This window comes from Lissotriton vulgaris, chromosome 12, assembly GCF_964263255.1.
Source record: "Lissotriton vulgaris chromosome 12, aLisVul1.2, whole genome shotgun sequence".
NCBI classification, from domain to species: Eukaryota; Metazoa; Chordata; class Amphibia; order Caudata; family Salamandridae; genus Lissotriton; species Lissotriton vulgaris.
The window spans coordinates 105,950,504-105,963,726 of NC_141700.1; the positions used below are offsets into that span (position 1 = coordinate 105,950,504).

The 13,223-nt window shown below is 47.5% G+C and overlaps 1 protein-coding gene across 1 annotated transcript in view; it reads left to right on the top strand.

Annotated features, from left to right (window-relative positions):
- Positions 1-1,595: 1,595 nt before the first annotated feature.
- The window catches only part of MTX1 (metaxin 1), an 86,678-nt gene continuing 75,050 nt past the window's right edge, over positions 1,596-13,223 (top strand). The window contains exon 1 of the mRNA XM_086947391.1: positions 1,596-1,893. Within this exon, the coding sequence (XP_086803517.1) occupies positions 1,813-1,893 (81 nt within the window). The 5' untranslated portion in view covers positions 1,596-1,812. The remainder of the gene's footprint in view (positions 1,894-13,223) is intronic.

Here is a 13,223-nt window from a genome sequence, read left to right on the forward strand (position 1 = left end):
GACTTCTGATGTTCATCCTATACTTGGATGGCTTAAATCAAATCTAGAAGGCCCATGATGTAATCTACGGTTGGTTAAAAGCAGTGCTTTAAATGGGTCGGTGTTCACCGGTACTGAGTACCGGCACTTTTAATTTTTAACCTCCTGAGTACAGGCACTTTTTCATTGCCACAGAGCGTACCGGTTCTCATGACTGGTAGGCTCAGTGGTACATGTGCTGCTGAGGATGAGGCTGTCTGAACACCACTCTCAGTCTCAGCCAAAGCGCCACCGTAGCCCTGTGCCGAGCCCCTGCTGAATCATTCAGCAGCAGCTCATTACATTTTATTAGTGTGGCAGGGGAGCAAGCTCAGTATCACGTTGTGAGTGACAGGGTCCGATCAGACCTTGCACTGTAAATCACAAGTGTGAATTGCGCAGGCATTGAAAGTCCAGACAACTGGCTGAGAGTCTGAAAGAAGAAATCCGTGGGCGGTAGGAATTGCAAACAATGTCTTTAATTCTGTTGTGAGCCTTTTGTGCCAGTGAATGTCTGCTTTTGTGTGTGAGTGCGGAAGTGACAGAAAGAGCATCGGGACAGTATGTAAAGGTATTTTAAAGAAAAAGTGAGGAATGTTTTGTGTGTGCATGTCTGCTTGGTCTTGTGCCTGTGTGTGAGCGCGTGCTCATGGGCAACAGAATGTATTAATGCTGTACCCAACAAAACAAATAAGAACTGAAGCTGCAAATATTTAAAAAAAGACGCAGAAATTAAAGAATTACACATTTTAGGCCTTCATTTAATTTTTTGTGAGGAGTTAACCACTTTATGTTCATACATTTATCATGTGTTTTGGTGTGTGCTGAAACTGCTGTAACTAACATGACCTTTTAAATGCAATGGGCGGCTTACACAGTTGAAAGGGGCAGAGTAGGAGACAGGTCATTAATTGTCTACATATGCCATGCCCACATGTGCAAAGGTAATTTGCACATTCAGGCAATTTGAGACTATTGATAAGTGTAATTCAAGGGCAAAATGAGAAATGACGGATATTTCAAAGGAGAGAATGGGGCGCTAAAGCTAGAGCTGACAAACTATGAAATAACAGACCACACCAGATCCTACTATACAGTGACTGGCAATACTATTTATACAATGACAGGCCGATAGTATACCGTACTGTACCATCCCATCCGACAGGCATAACTTACCATACTATACAACATAACTAAAAATAAACTGACAAGACAATGGATCTCGCATAAGCAAGACCTATTGGCTTTTCCAATGCTTGTTTTCTTTACATGCGTCTATTCAGCCCCATTCAAGAACCATGGAAAGAGTTGGAACTACTAATATTAATTCGGCGCAACCGCCATTTATAAAAAAAAATCGGTGAAAATTAACGAACTACGGCGCACGTGCCTTAAGAATTGTCTGCGGCAGAAAAGTCATTGGCGATACCTTTCTTAAAAGCCTATCATTGGTCACCATATAAGAGGCGCTCCATATACATCTGATACAATTGGCTAAGAGCTGCCGAGGCATGTTTCGTGATTCGGAAATCCTGGATGGTGATTGGTTATCAACAAGCGCAAGTAGAACCTTTCCTGACTTCGATTTGTCAACCGTTGGAAATGCGAGCCTATGGCTTTCGTTGTGACCTATGAGTGATATCGCAGCTAAGGCAGGCTTGTGGATTCTGTCTTTCCTGAAGTCAGCGGCTCTGGTGCTTGTGATTTGTTAATGGTTTACATTTGAGTCTGTGATTGGTCACCCACGAAGTCGGCCTGCCGGTGCTGTCAGAGTGCGGAAGAGGTTGTGGGAAGATGGCGGCGCCCATGGAGCTGTACTGCTGGGTTGGTGCCTGGGGACTGCCGAGCGTGGAGCCTGAGAGCTTGGCCGTGCTGGTGAGAGACTGAATAGGCGTTGAGGAGTATTCACCAATTTCACCTGCGAAGTGGCACATCAAATCTAGGGTCACCCAAACCAGACACAGGGTATGAGATCCACTACTCGTCAGTAGAGGACGGGGTCACCCAGCCAGAGAAGTTATGAATGTGCCAACATTGCCTAGACAGCAGAGAAGTGAAATATTTGTAGAGTGTATTAATACTTTGAGAAGCAGAACAGCCAACACGCGGAACCGAGGTGTGGGTGGGGTTGTATCCTAATAGTTTTAGCATTTTTTATATCACTATCCGTATTCAGGCATTGGAGAACATCAGCAGCCTCTTAACAATTTGTATTCTGTCAAATGCAAAAAAGGATAATGGGATCAAATATATTTCAGCCAGTCTCAAGTGTCTGGGTTTTTATAAGCAAAACTGATTGTCTATTAGTAACATATTCACTGAATAAACAAAGGTTAAAGTAGCGTTATAGGTGTTAAAGTAGGCAAAAAATGAAATATAAAAAAAAAATTGCCAGTTATAGTTTACTGAACTAACTATAATTTGTGCTGTCCTGCCAAGTACCCCTCATCAGGCGTTAGACTAACTCATTTAAGTGTGGTGCTCAGCATCCCCACACTGAAATGCATTGTCAGACATATGCATGTGTCTCGGCTGTCACTGTGAAGCGCTGCAAACTGAGTGTGTTCTGGCAGCACGCCGCCCGTGGCCTGCACGCGCTGCTCCCACAGGCATGGGGCCCTTGTTACGTAGCTGAGCTAAGACACTGGCAGGCTCACTACTGCTTGTGCTACAATTTATCTTTTCTATCATTAATTGTAATTCCTGCATTGCTGCACGGCTCTGAGTCACAGAGCTAGATGTCACATGGTAGTGCTCAATGGCTACTTCCAAGACCGCTGTGTCCAGTCAGGGTTTGTGATACTTAAGGCCATGGCGCCACGTCACATCCTGCTGCCAGAGTGGGGAGTTTGTGAGGAAGGCGACTGGCAGCTACTGGTTTGTGGGCGACGCCGGTTGCAATGAAATGAAATCCAGTATTTGTAAAGTGCACAATTACCCGAGGGTGTCAAGGAGCTGGGGGCCGTCGGGAAGATTAAGCGAGCTATTGCCCAGAGTCACATGGTGCTGGGCTGACGGCACCGGGGATCTAACTCCGAACCCGTGGTGTGGAGTCAGGCACCCTGGACGCTGTGCCACACCTCTTCCACAATGCAATCATCATTGCGTGGCTCTGCTCGCAGCGCTGCCTCTGCTACTCGCACCGGCCCGACCGGGCTGCCAGCGCGACTGTGGCTGCATGAATATTATCTTGATTTGGCGGCCGCCTATGGCAAATCCATTATTGGAGAAGTGTGGCTCACTGGTTAGAGCAGGCAGACTGGAAGCAGAGGTCAGCCCGGGACCAGGGTTCAATTCCCGGCTGGGCGGGGTCTTGAGTCCTAAAATGTCCATGGACTCGACAATTCTCGCTCCGGTGCCTACTCGATTCATGGGCTCACACTCTGTGACTCTGGGCAATAGCTTGCTTAATCTCCACAATGGCCCCTCGCGGCGGGATGCCTGGCTTTCACCTTGCGGATACCCTGCCGGGGTTATCTCACAGGGGAATACCAGGACGGGTTCCCTAAGCAAGCGCTTAGAAACCACTCGGTGATTTGCGCTATATAAATTCCTGTACATTTACATTATTGAATGTCGAGGCCAGGAAGAGAGTGACGTCTTCTCGATAGTCATGACTGAGGTCACTGTGACCGGTTGCAGTAGCTGCAATGACAGACAGGACTGAAAGAGGACAGCCGGCAGCCTGTACTAAAGTTTGGTGGCAAACCAAAATGATTGCCGGTGAGGGGTGGCTCCCGGCCTGCTGCCTTGCAGAGTCGCCAATACCAGTCACACTGCCTGCAGTGCAGCAAAAGTTGAAGATCAACAGTAAGTAGTTTAGAGAGAGAAAATAATACAAATTATATCCAGTGGCACCACATGATCAGGAACAGTGGATCTGCTGCTGATTTACATCAGCTTCTTACCATCAGCAATTTGTATTTATTCATTTATTTGCACTACCAGTTTTTTAGAGCGGAACACCTCCGAGTTGTATGCTGGCGCTACCCAGCATTCTTTTTTTACCTTATTGCATTAGCGACCAATTATGCCTGAAACTGAGTGATGGTATTATCTCTTTGTTGCACTTGCTATGCTATAAAATTAGCTTTTTAGGCAAGCATGCCGTCATAAATGATCAGATCAACCCAATCTGTCTCCGGTTAGTGCCCTTCCTTCCGTTGCTGGTGCTATGCAGCAGTTGTAAGATCTTCTTAGAGTTTCTTGTTGCTCAAAAGGGTGTAATTTCTAATATTTATTATGGTTCCCTCATCTTCGTTGCTTGATTTTGCTCGCGAGAAAGTGGCACTCATAGGCGTTGAAATGTCACCCTTCATTACTCTGACATTATGAAAATGTCGAACATAGCAATCTGAAACCTTGGCAGCTATATTTCTGCCCCATAATGCCCTTGTTATGACCTCACATTTTACATCACTAATGCATGTTAAATCTTCCCTTCTAAGTACCACGCATCAGGATTTAAACAAATGCATTTTAGTGATGGTGTCCGCATCACTGCACTAAAATGCATTGGTCACACATTACACCTCTTCCGATCTCATGTATAAATTGCACAAATTTGATGCGAAAATATAGTTAAACAGCAGCAAGCGCAATTAATGGTGCTCTGCATTGGTCGCAGCGCCAGGTAATTTATTCACTGCCGGCCAAGCTTGGACTCGTTGCAATGATGACTGAATCAGGAGGGGGTGTCACTTAAAACATAAACAACGGCAAGCGATGGCCCAGCTCCTGGGGAACCAGTGCCCCCTGTTGCTTTCCGGTAACACTGCAGTTGATTGGTTCCAGGAGGCAGCAATTATATGATTCTCTCTTCTGATGCTGTACAGTGGACTGTGGTGGTCCGGACAGTGAGCTCCACGGGTTACTCTTCCCCTGCTTTCTGCCACTTTACTACAGTGTCCTGATGGTTATCTTGGCGCCATGTATGAGATGAGCAGTCTTTATTTCAGTTTTCCTTCCTCTCTAATAGTCTCCCCAATACAGCAGGCTGGCCTGTCCCAGGCGTGGAAAGAGAGTCTGATACTCAGACTGCTCCAGGGTGCATGCTCCAGGGTACAAGCAAACACATTACTTAGGGGAGTCCTTTGCACTCGAGGAAAAGCAAGAGCATTCGATTAAAAAGAGGATGTGGCATTACGGCCAGAGCTGCAGACTTTGGAACTGGGGAATCAGTTCAAGTGTCATCGTCGGCAAAGCACCAAAGGTGACTTGGGTCGCTTTTATCAAACAATATAGCAGCTGAAACCAGTCTTGTCTGATCATCTCAATTTCACCCTCTGTGCCTTAATAAAGAAAGGCATTGGAGATGGTTCTGTGTAGCTCCTGGAAGTCCAGAGAAGCTATTATTTTTAATTGCAACAAAGCCTGTATATTTAGGCTGGGCTGGATCCCTGAACAGAGTCTGCTGTCTGTGTCATCACTACTAAAAGATTAAGAGGTTAGTCTTCTCCCAGCGCTTTAATGGGTTTACTGTAGCGGTACAAAAGGGGGTGGTGATGGACGGAGCATCTGAATCAATCAAACACTCACACCTAGTCAAAAGATCTGGGTTTAATCCATCACCGTTCTTTAGCCCACTCTGCCACCCCAGTTCAGACATGGCTATATGCAATCAGTCTGACCCTGTGCCTCATGGGAACAGTCCAGCCCGAACTACCAAGCCGTGTCTTCCCTGGACTGGAAACAAGCTTCCGAGGACCGGTTTCTGGCATTTCAGCCGTCTTCACACCGGCTTGCTTGAATCCAGTGGCAAAGTGAGCAAGGGACTCACGTCGGAGCATACCCTGCCACACTTATGGCGGCCAAAAGCTGTACAAAAGGGGGTGGTGATGGACGGAGCAGTGCTTTAAGTGGGTTGAAAAAACTGGGGGGTCTCAAAGGAGTGTGGCCTATGTAATTAAGGCATGGTTTAAAAACATGTAAGCTTAAAATCTGTGCTTAGCATAGTGTGCCACCCAACTTGCATTTTGTTGTTTCTGTCATTGCATCCAGATATATGATCAACAAGTAACATCATACCTACAAGTCAGGGCTATTGGCTTTGTCAATGGTTGTTAGTTGCATAAGATAAATCAGCAGCAACTATGGCTTGTATATAATATATAATATTGAAAAAGCTTCCACTTAAAGTCCTGGGGACACCACGACAATTGTGCTGCTACCGAGTTTCAAAAAGAGTAGGGAAATACAGAGAGAAAATGACTCTTTAAAGGATTTACCTTCCCCCAGAACATTCACCTGGCAGGACGTCATGCAGTAACCTCCACTAGTGAGAAGTGAGCAGTGTGAGCATGCGCACATCAATGTGACTGCTGTCACTACAGTACAGAAGAAAAACGAACCGCCTGTGCCAGGGCACAAAACAGAGCCAGATAGGGACCCGTTTCGAGGCCCCCTTTAAAAAACTGCCAGTGCTCAGCACCGGTGAGACTCAGCCCACTTAGAACCCCGATTATAATTAAAAAAACACAAGTGTGTGTTGGGCAATGATAGGGCGGGTTTAGAGACAAGTAAAGCTGTGCTGCGTGCAGGCACATTTCTGGGGAGGCGATGAATCCACAAATCATTTAAAATTAACAGAATTCGAGGTTAAATGTTCTACTTTTCGCTGCCATCATAATTTAGGCCTATCATGTTTCCTTTGAATCATTGTTGTTCTCTTTGTGTGGGTCTATCAGAGCATGCTTTACTTTCACTACAGTCAATTCTTTAGATGCCTGTTCAAAAATTCTATATGGTCATGAAAACCCTGATCACATTGCTCCTTAGCACAGCTTTGTTGGCTACCTATTATTTTTGTTTCCAGTTTTATAATTATTTGTAGACAAGATGTGGCCTAACGACTAGATCTGCAGCCTTTGGAACCAGGGAGCCAGGTTTGAAATGCTGATATTTACACAATCGCTGTCAGACATAGACCTAGATTACATCAGGAGCAATGAAAATTTCCTAATGCTCCCCGAAAAAGCAAAAGAGGTAATCTTTGCTGTATCATAAAAATGATATTGTTCATAGCAACGTGGCATGCAAACAGTAAACTCGTATTTTACTTTGAAATGTGAACCTTTTCGTGACCACACTGTAAGGTTGCCTGCATGTTTAACATTATAATGGGTATAGATATATTTTTTAAACTTTATTTTTCATTTTACTGACTGAAAAACAAAACATACATTTGGGAAAAGGAGTCGTTAATACATGGAGTATGTTCAATTGCGGGCAGCCAGTTACAGCAGTGGGCGGAAGATATTGTGGCAGGTTCTTCAATGAGAAATACATTTACATCAACGTCGCAGATAAGCCAACACATAGGCAGGTTTCTAACAGTCTTTACCATCGGGCATTGGTTAGGTAGCATAGTTATTAAAGACTTGGTTCTGTCCTGTCGTGTGTGAGGTCTAGATTTCTCCCATCCGTGTCCAATTCCGTGGCATCCAAACCTTTAGAAAGTAAAGCGGGCAACCCCGCCCCTTGTAAATCACTTTCTCCACAACCATTTATAGGTCCATACTAGCCTTCCATTCCTTGAGTGTGGGAAGTTGTTGGGCCCCCCAATACTTAGCTATGTCCCTTTTCGCTACTACTAATCCTAGATTGGCCAACAGGAGCCTGTGTCGCTGCAAACCGATGTCTGTAGGGACCCCCAGTAGGAGGAATTTTGCATCCAGCTCTAGTTGGTTTCCCAATATATTGTTCCGTTCTCTGCGGATTGTGTGCCAGTAGGTTTGAATGCGTCTGCACTCCCACAGGGTGTTTATGTACGTGCCGTGCTCCACATGACATCGGAGACAAGTTGAATCCCCCGCCCTCCCCATCTTATGTAAACGTGCTCTGTGAAAATAGAAACTATGGAGGATCTTATATTGTGTGAGGCACAGTCTGTCTGATCGCTACCTCGCGTGGGTGCATAAGGGCAGTCTCCCAATCCATATCTTCTAGTGAGCCGGTGGTAAGTTCCCACTTGGCTCGCAATGAGCCAAGGTTGTCCAGGATATTATTGATTTGTGTCTTGTAGGTCAAGGATACCTCCTGGGTCGGGATCTCCTCCTGGAGGAGCCTGCCTTCTTCCGGGGCATATTCTGGCAGCTTCACACCGCCCAACCCTTCAGCATGCCAGGCGTGTTTAAGTCTAAGGTATGTAAAAGCTTGGGAGCTATGAAGTTGGTATTTAGACTGAAGGGAAGAAAAAGAGGCTAAGGAGCCCCACTCCAAAACATCCCCTACCTATGAGGTCCCATTTCCCAAAACCCCTCAATTTCCTGATCTCAGTCAATCTAGCGCCGTCCCACGGGGGGTCTCCTGCGTAGGTTTCCCCTCCCACTTCATCTGCTTTTCCGCACTCTTCCAGGCCGCTAGGACGCGTTGGGTAGCCGGAGGAGACGTGCACCCCGTATACGCAGTGTAGGTGGGTGCATGTACGAAATTGCAGCTTTTCTAATTTATATGTGGGGCGATCACCTGGCATGTGGTTCCACTCGTTGATGACTATTAGGTGGGCCGCTCTATTATATGCTCTTATATCTGGTAAGGCCAGCCCCTGTTGTATGGATTTCATTGCAGGGTTCGCAATGCTATTCGCGGGTGGGCTCCGTCCCACAACAGGAGACGCAGCTCACTGTCGATGGAAGCAAAAATGGTGTCTGGTAGTTTGTGATATGTGTTTTACAGAACGTAAAGGAGTTGAGGGAGTGTTACCATTTTATACATGGCCGCCCTCCCCATGATGGTCCGAGGGAGTTTCCTCAACCTCTTCACATCCCCCTGAAAATTCAGGAGTACTCGCCTAATGTTACGATCCATTCGGACCTCCGGGTCGGTGGTGATGTAGAGCCCCAGATAGGTAAACCCTGTAGGAAGGTGGATACCTGACTATGGTTACCCCAGATTTTTTGCCTAGTGTTTAGCTTCTTTTTGACTTAGTTGGCCTGGGATCCTGCTAATCCGGGCCCCAGGCTATCTGCTCCCTCTTTAAAATGGACTCCATGTACCCTAGGTACATCTCCAATTGGATACTGGGTCACCTTATGAGCCCCTGTTCAGTGTACTCTAGGTACCCAGGGCATAGGCGCATCCAAGGCCTACCAGGGGCTGCAGCATATATTATGCCACCCCTGGCTGGCCACCCAAATTTACACAACTGGCTGATCACTCAGCTGGGGCAAGGTGGTGTAATCACCCCTTGCTTAGATATAGTATACCTATGTCTAAACCTATATCTGGACACATATGCACCTATAAGTCACTCCTATGGCAGGCCTTAACAATCCTGGAGGCAGAGTGCTTGGTTTTATGTGAAATGGTGCTCTAGCATGAGCTGAGCCTGTCTGCAGCTTTCGGAACCATGTCATAGCTATTCTAGGATATTGCCATACCATATACTCTTAAGTGCAATATGAAGCTCGCGGTTCAATGCTATCTTTGGTTTGGCTTTATCAAAAGATATCGTGTAAGGTGTCATACGCTTTGGAATACTACCCCCTCGCCAGTCCTGGCGACGGGGGTAGCATTCCACCCTTCTAGAGGGAGAAGACATGTTACTTTCCTTAAACGCGGTTAAATCTAACCAGAGCCTCAGCATCACAAAATGGATGCTGCTGCCGCAGACACAAGTCTGGCCTCCTGCTGCTGACCGAAACTCCGGCAGAGGAGGCCTGGACAAAAGGTTTCCTGTCACAGGGAGGTGCTAGCACCACCCAGACAGGAGATAGTGGATTGGGGCAGGGAGGGCTGAATGAAACTAGACACTGTCTGGGGCGCACAAGGTGTCCCATGCAAAGTCCAGTTCAAACCGGTGCTGGGGCACTCCAGCCCCAGCTCTGGCGCGAAACTGGACAAAGCGAAAGGGGTGTAACCACCCCCTTCCTGGGTCCCACCCATAGGAGGGACCTAGCAGGTGTTCCAGCCCCTTGATTTGGAATAAAGGTAGGAGCTGTGCCCATAGACATTAAATCATCCTGACTGAAACTTTGATAAGAAACTCTGGACCCTTCGACATCCTACTCAACGTAGAAGACTGAAGAATCTCCCTTGTGGTCAAGGAGTGACCACCCTGCACAAGCGGGCACCATCAGCGCTCAAAGGTTTTCTTTGTTGTTGCTCCCGCCGGAGCTCGAACGACAGAGACCGACAAGACCTGGACTCCCAGACTTCCATCAGCCCTATCCACAGACCCAGCAAAGCTGAGACCCGTGGAGGCGACAAGAGACGTGGGACCGGCCATCTTGGAAAGCCAGCGAAGTGCTTCCTGTGCAGCTCCCGAGGCACCCTTGAAGCTGTACATTGGGGATTGAGAAGCCCCAGCCCCGAGCAGCCTCTGCACCGAAGATCACCTCTCCACACTCACCGAGTGCTGCGTGGGGCCCTTTTGCAATTTTCCTGCTCGACGCGTTTTCCGGTCACTTGCCTGTTGGCCTCTGTGATGACGAACCTTCGAATTTTCACTGCTGGTCTGGTTGCTCCAGACTGCCCCTTGCTCCCCTGAAAAGGAGCAGCCCATCAGACCTTGCCGGTCTGATCCAGAAGCCATCTTTGATTCCTGCGTGGGTTGCATTTGCCAAGGCCTGTTGACTCCGATTCGAGAACCGACACCGCCGACAGCGAGAGCCTTCGGGGGGACAGTCCGTGTCCACATCCTGATCGTCGTCGATACCTCCTGGTCCACGTGGCAGCGGAGACAAGCGTTTCAAGATCACCTGATCGCAACCCGACATCGCCTGGTTCCTTCCTGGTTCCATCCTGGTCACTGGCTAGTGACCCAGACTCTGTCCCCTCTGCTTTCAAGTACTCTACATCTTCGATCCACCCTTGGATCCAACCGGACTCTTCTCTCCTGGTCGCCTGCAGCATCTTTTCCTCCAGGCTCCATAGAACTCCACGACGAAACCCGATGCACTTTGACACCTATGCACCCGCTTCCTGTGTGTGAGGTAACAAGAGTACTCCGGTGCTCCTGTGGTGGTTAACACCTCTAGTGTCCTAGTTTTAAGTGGTTAAGTTCTAGTCCAGCCGGAAGACTCCCAAATCAGTAACTTTCTAACTTTTACGCACCATTGACTTCTATTGGTAAACGCGTGTGCCTAAAGACACTGCACCCGCATCCTGTGGCCCTTCCCCGACCTAACCTTCGTTACTCCAGTGTAGCCCCAGCGATTCTCAAGGCCCTAGGCCTTACCATTGTTCGTGACTTGGTTCTTATACCACTATTTTAGTATATGGTTTGAGTGGCCACCAGGGCCTATCCATATTTTTGCAACTTTTGTATGTTATATGAAGTTCTTTGTTTAACGCTTGTGCTTCTGTCCTCATAAAGAGTTCAGGGGATTATTCTAGTAATAAATACATATTTTTTTTTAATATATAACTTGTGTGGTGTCCATTCATTTGATGTTAAAAGGATTGCATATGGTAAAACAGATGGCTTCACATGCCCTCTTGAGTTTAGCCTAAGACTGCTTTTGTCCATGCTACCCCTAGGATAGCTGGTCTATAAGGTTGACTTACAACCAATCACCAAAAGGGTCGTTTGGACTGGTGCAAGGTGCTCACTAGAATAGTGATCATCATATACCAGGCCAACTTCTCACAAAGCCCTTTGTAGATATCCGCAAACATCTCAGGTAGGGATGAGGGTCCATTCCTCCACTGTGCGGGTAGAGGGTTGATTTATTCCAAATAATCGTATAACCCGCGAGGGTGCCATATTTTAAAAATATTTGAAATACTCGGGGGGGGGGGGGGAGTGTCTCAACTGGTTGTGTGACATATAACAGAATATCGTCCGCATATAATGATATGCGTTCTTCTAAAAGACGCATTTCCTTGAGAAAGCCGCCCAGGTCGGGTCCTAATCCCGCAAGCCAGCTGTTCTAATATGAGGGCAAATGTTAGGGGGGACAAAGGGCATCCCTGCCTGGTGCCACGTTCTTTCGGCCAGCTATCAGAAAGAGTACCATTCACGTGAACCCTCGCCTCAGGAGTATTATATAAAAGTACCAGCCATTCTCGAAAGACGGAGCAGAAACCCATTACCAGTGTGCACCACATGAAGGGCAAGTGAATCGTGTCAAACGCTTTTTCCGCGTCAAGCGAGAGGAGTAGATGGGGGGGCTATCCCGACCCTGTACCGTGTCCATTAAATTAGCTAGATGGCGCAGCTTGAACCGTGTGGTCCGCCTTGGCATGAACCCAGACTGGCGTATGTGTACCAGTGAGAGCATAGCAGTCAGGATACGTCTCGCCAGGATCGTGGCCAGGAGCTTCATTTTAATATTAAGAAGGGATATAGGGCGATAGGACCCACATTCCTCGGGGGGTTTCCCATCCTTCTGGATCACCACTACCATGGCTAGACGGAGGTCACGTAACGAGATCCCCAGCTCCTTGGATTCCAGGAACATTTTAAGAAGATGCGGCACCAACAGTGCACTATTCATTCTAAAAAAATTCACCCGGAAGGCCGTTAGGACCCGGAGTCTTGCCCGCCTTTTGTCGACAATGGCTTCGGTCACTTCCGCCAAAGTCAAATCTCCCTCTAGACTGTCTGCCTCTTCCTGTGTAAGGGAGGGTAAGTCAATGTCACTTAAATATTGACTTATCTGTGGTTCTTTCACCTGGGTACGGGCTGTGTATAGTGTTGTGTTGTACCTCGCAAAGGCTCCCGCTATAGCCTCAGGTGTGTTGTGGGTGGCATCGTGTTCCTTGATAGACCGTACCCATCGTGACTCTATTTCCTTCCGTCCCAGCTATGCTAATAACTTCCCTGCTCTAACCCCAGTTTCATAAAGTTTGTGTTGGGTTGCCAATTGTTGCATTCGCACCTCGTTGGTTGCAAGGGCCAGGTAGTCTCACTTGGTAATTTCGAGTTGTCGTAAAGCATTTTCAGATAGCATGGTGGGGTCAGTGCCCTCTAGGTTGAGGAGTTTATGTTCCAACTCCTCAATCTCCTGGGTCTCTTGTTTCTTCTTATGGGCTAATATGTTCTGTGCTCTATCATGTAGTACCGTTTTTTATGCCTCCCATGAAGTGACCGCAGATGTGACTGATCCCTAATTTTCGCTGAAAAAGAGCTCAGAGTCTACGCCGAGCTCCTCCGAGATTGTTTCGTCCTGCAATGCCCACGCGTTCAGCCGCCACTGCGCTGTGTGATGGCCACCTCCACCGCCCACCTTCATCAGTAGGGGAGAATGATCAGACATGCC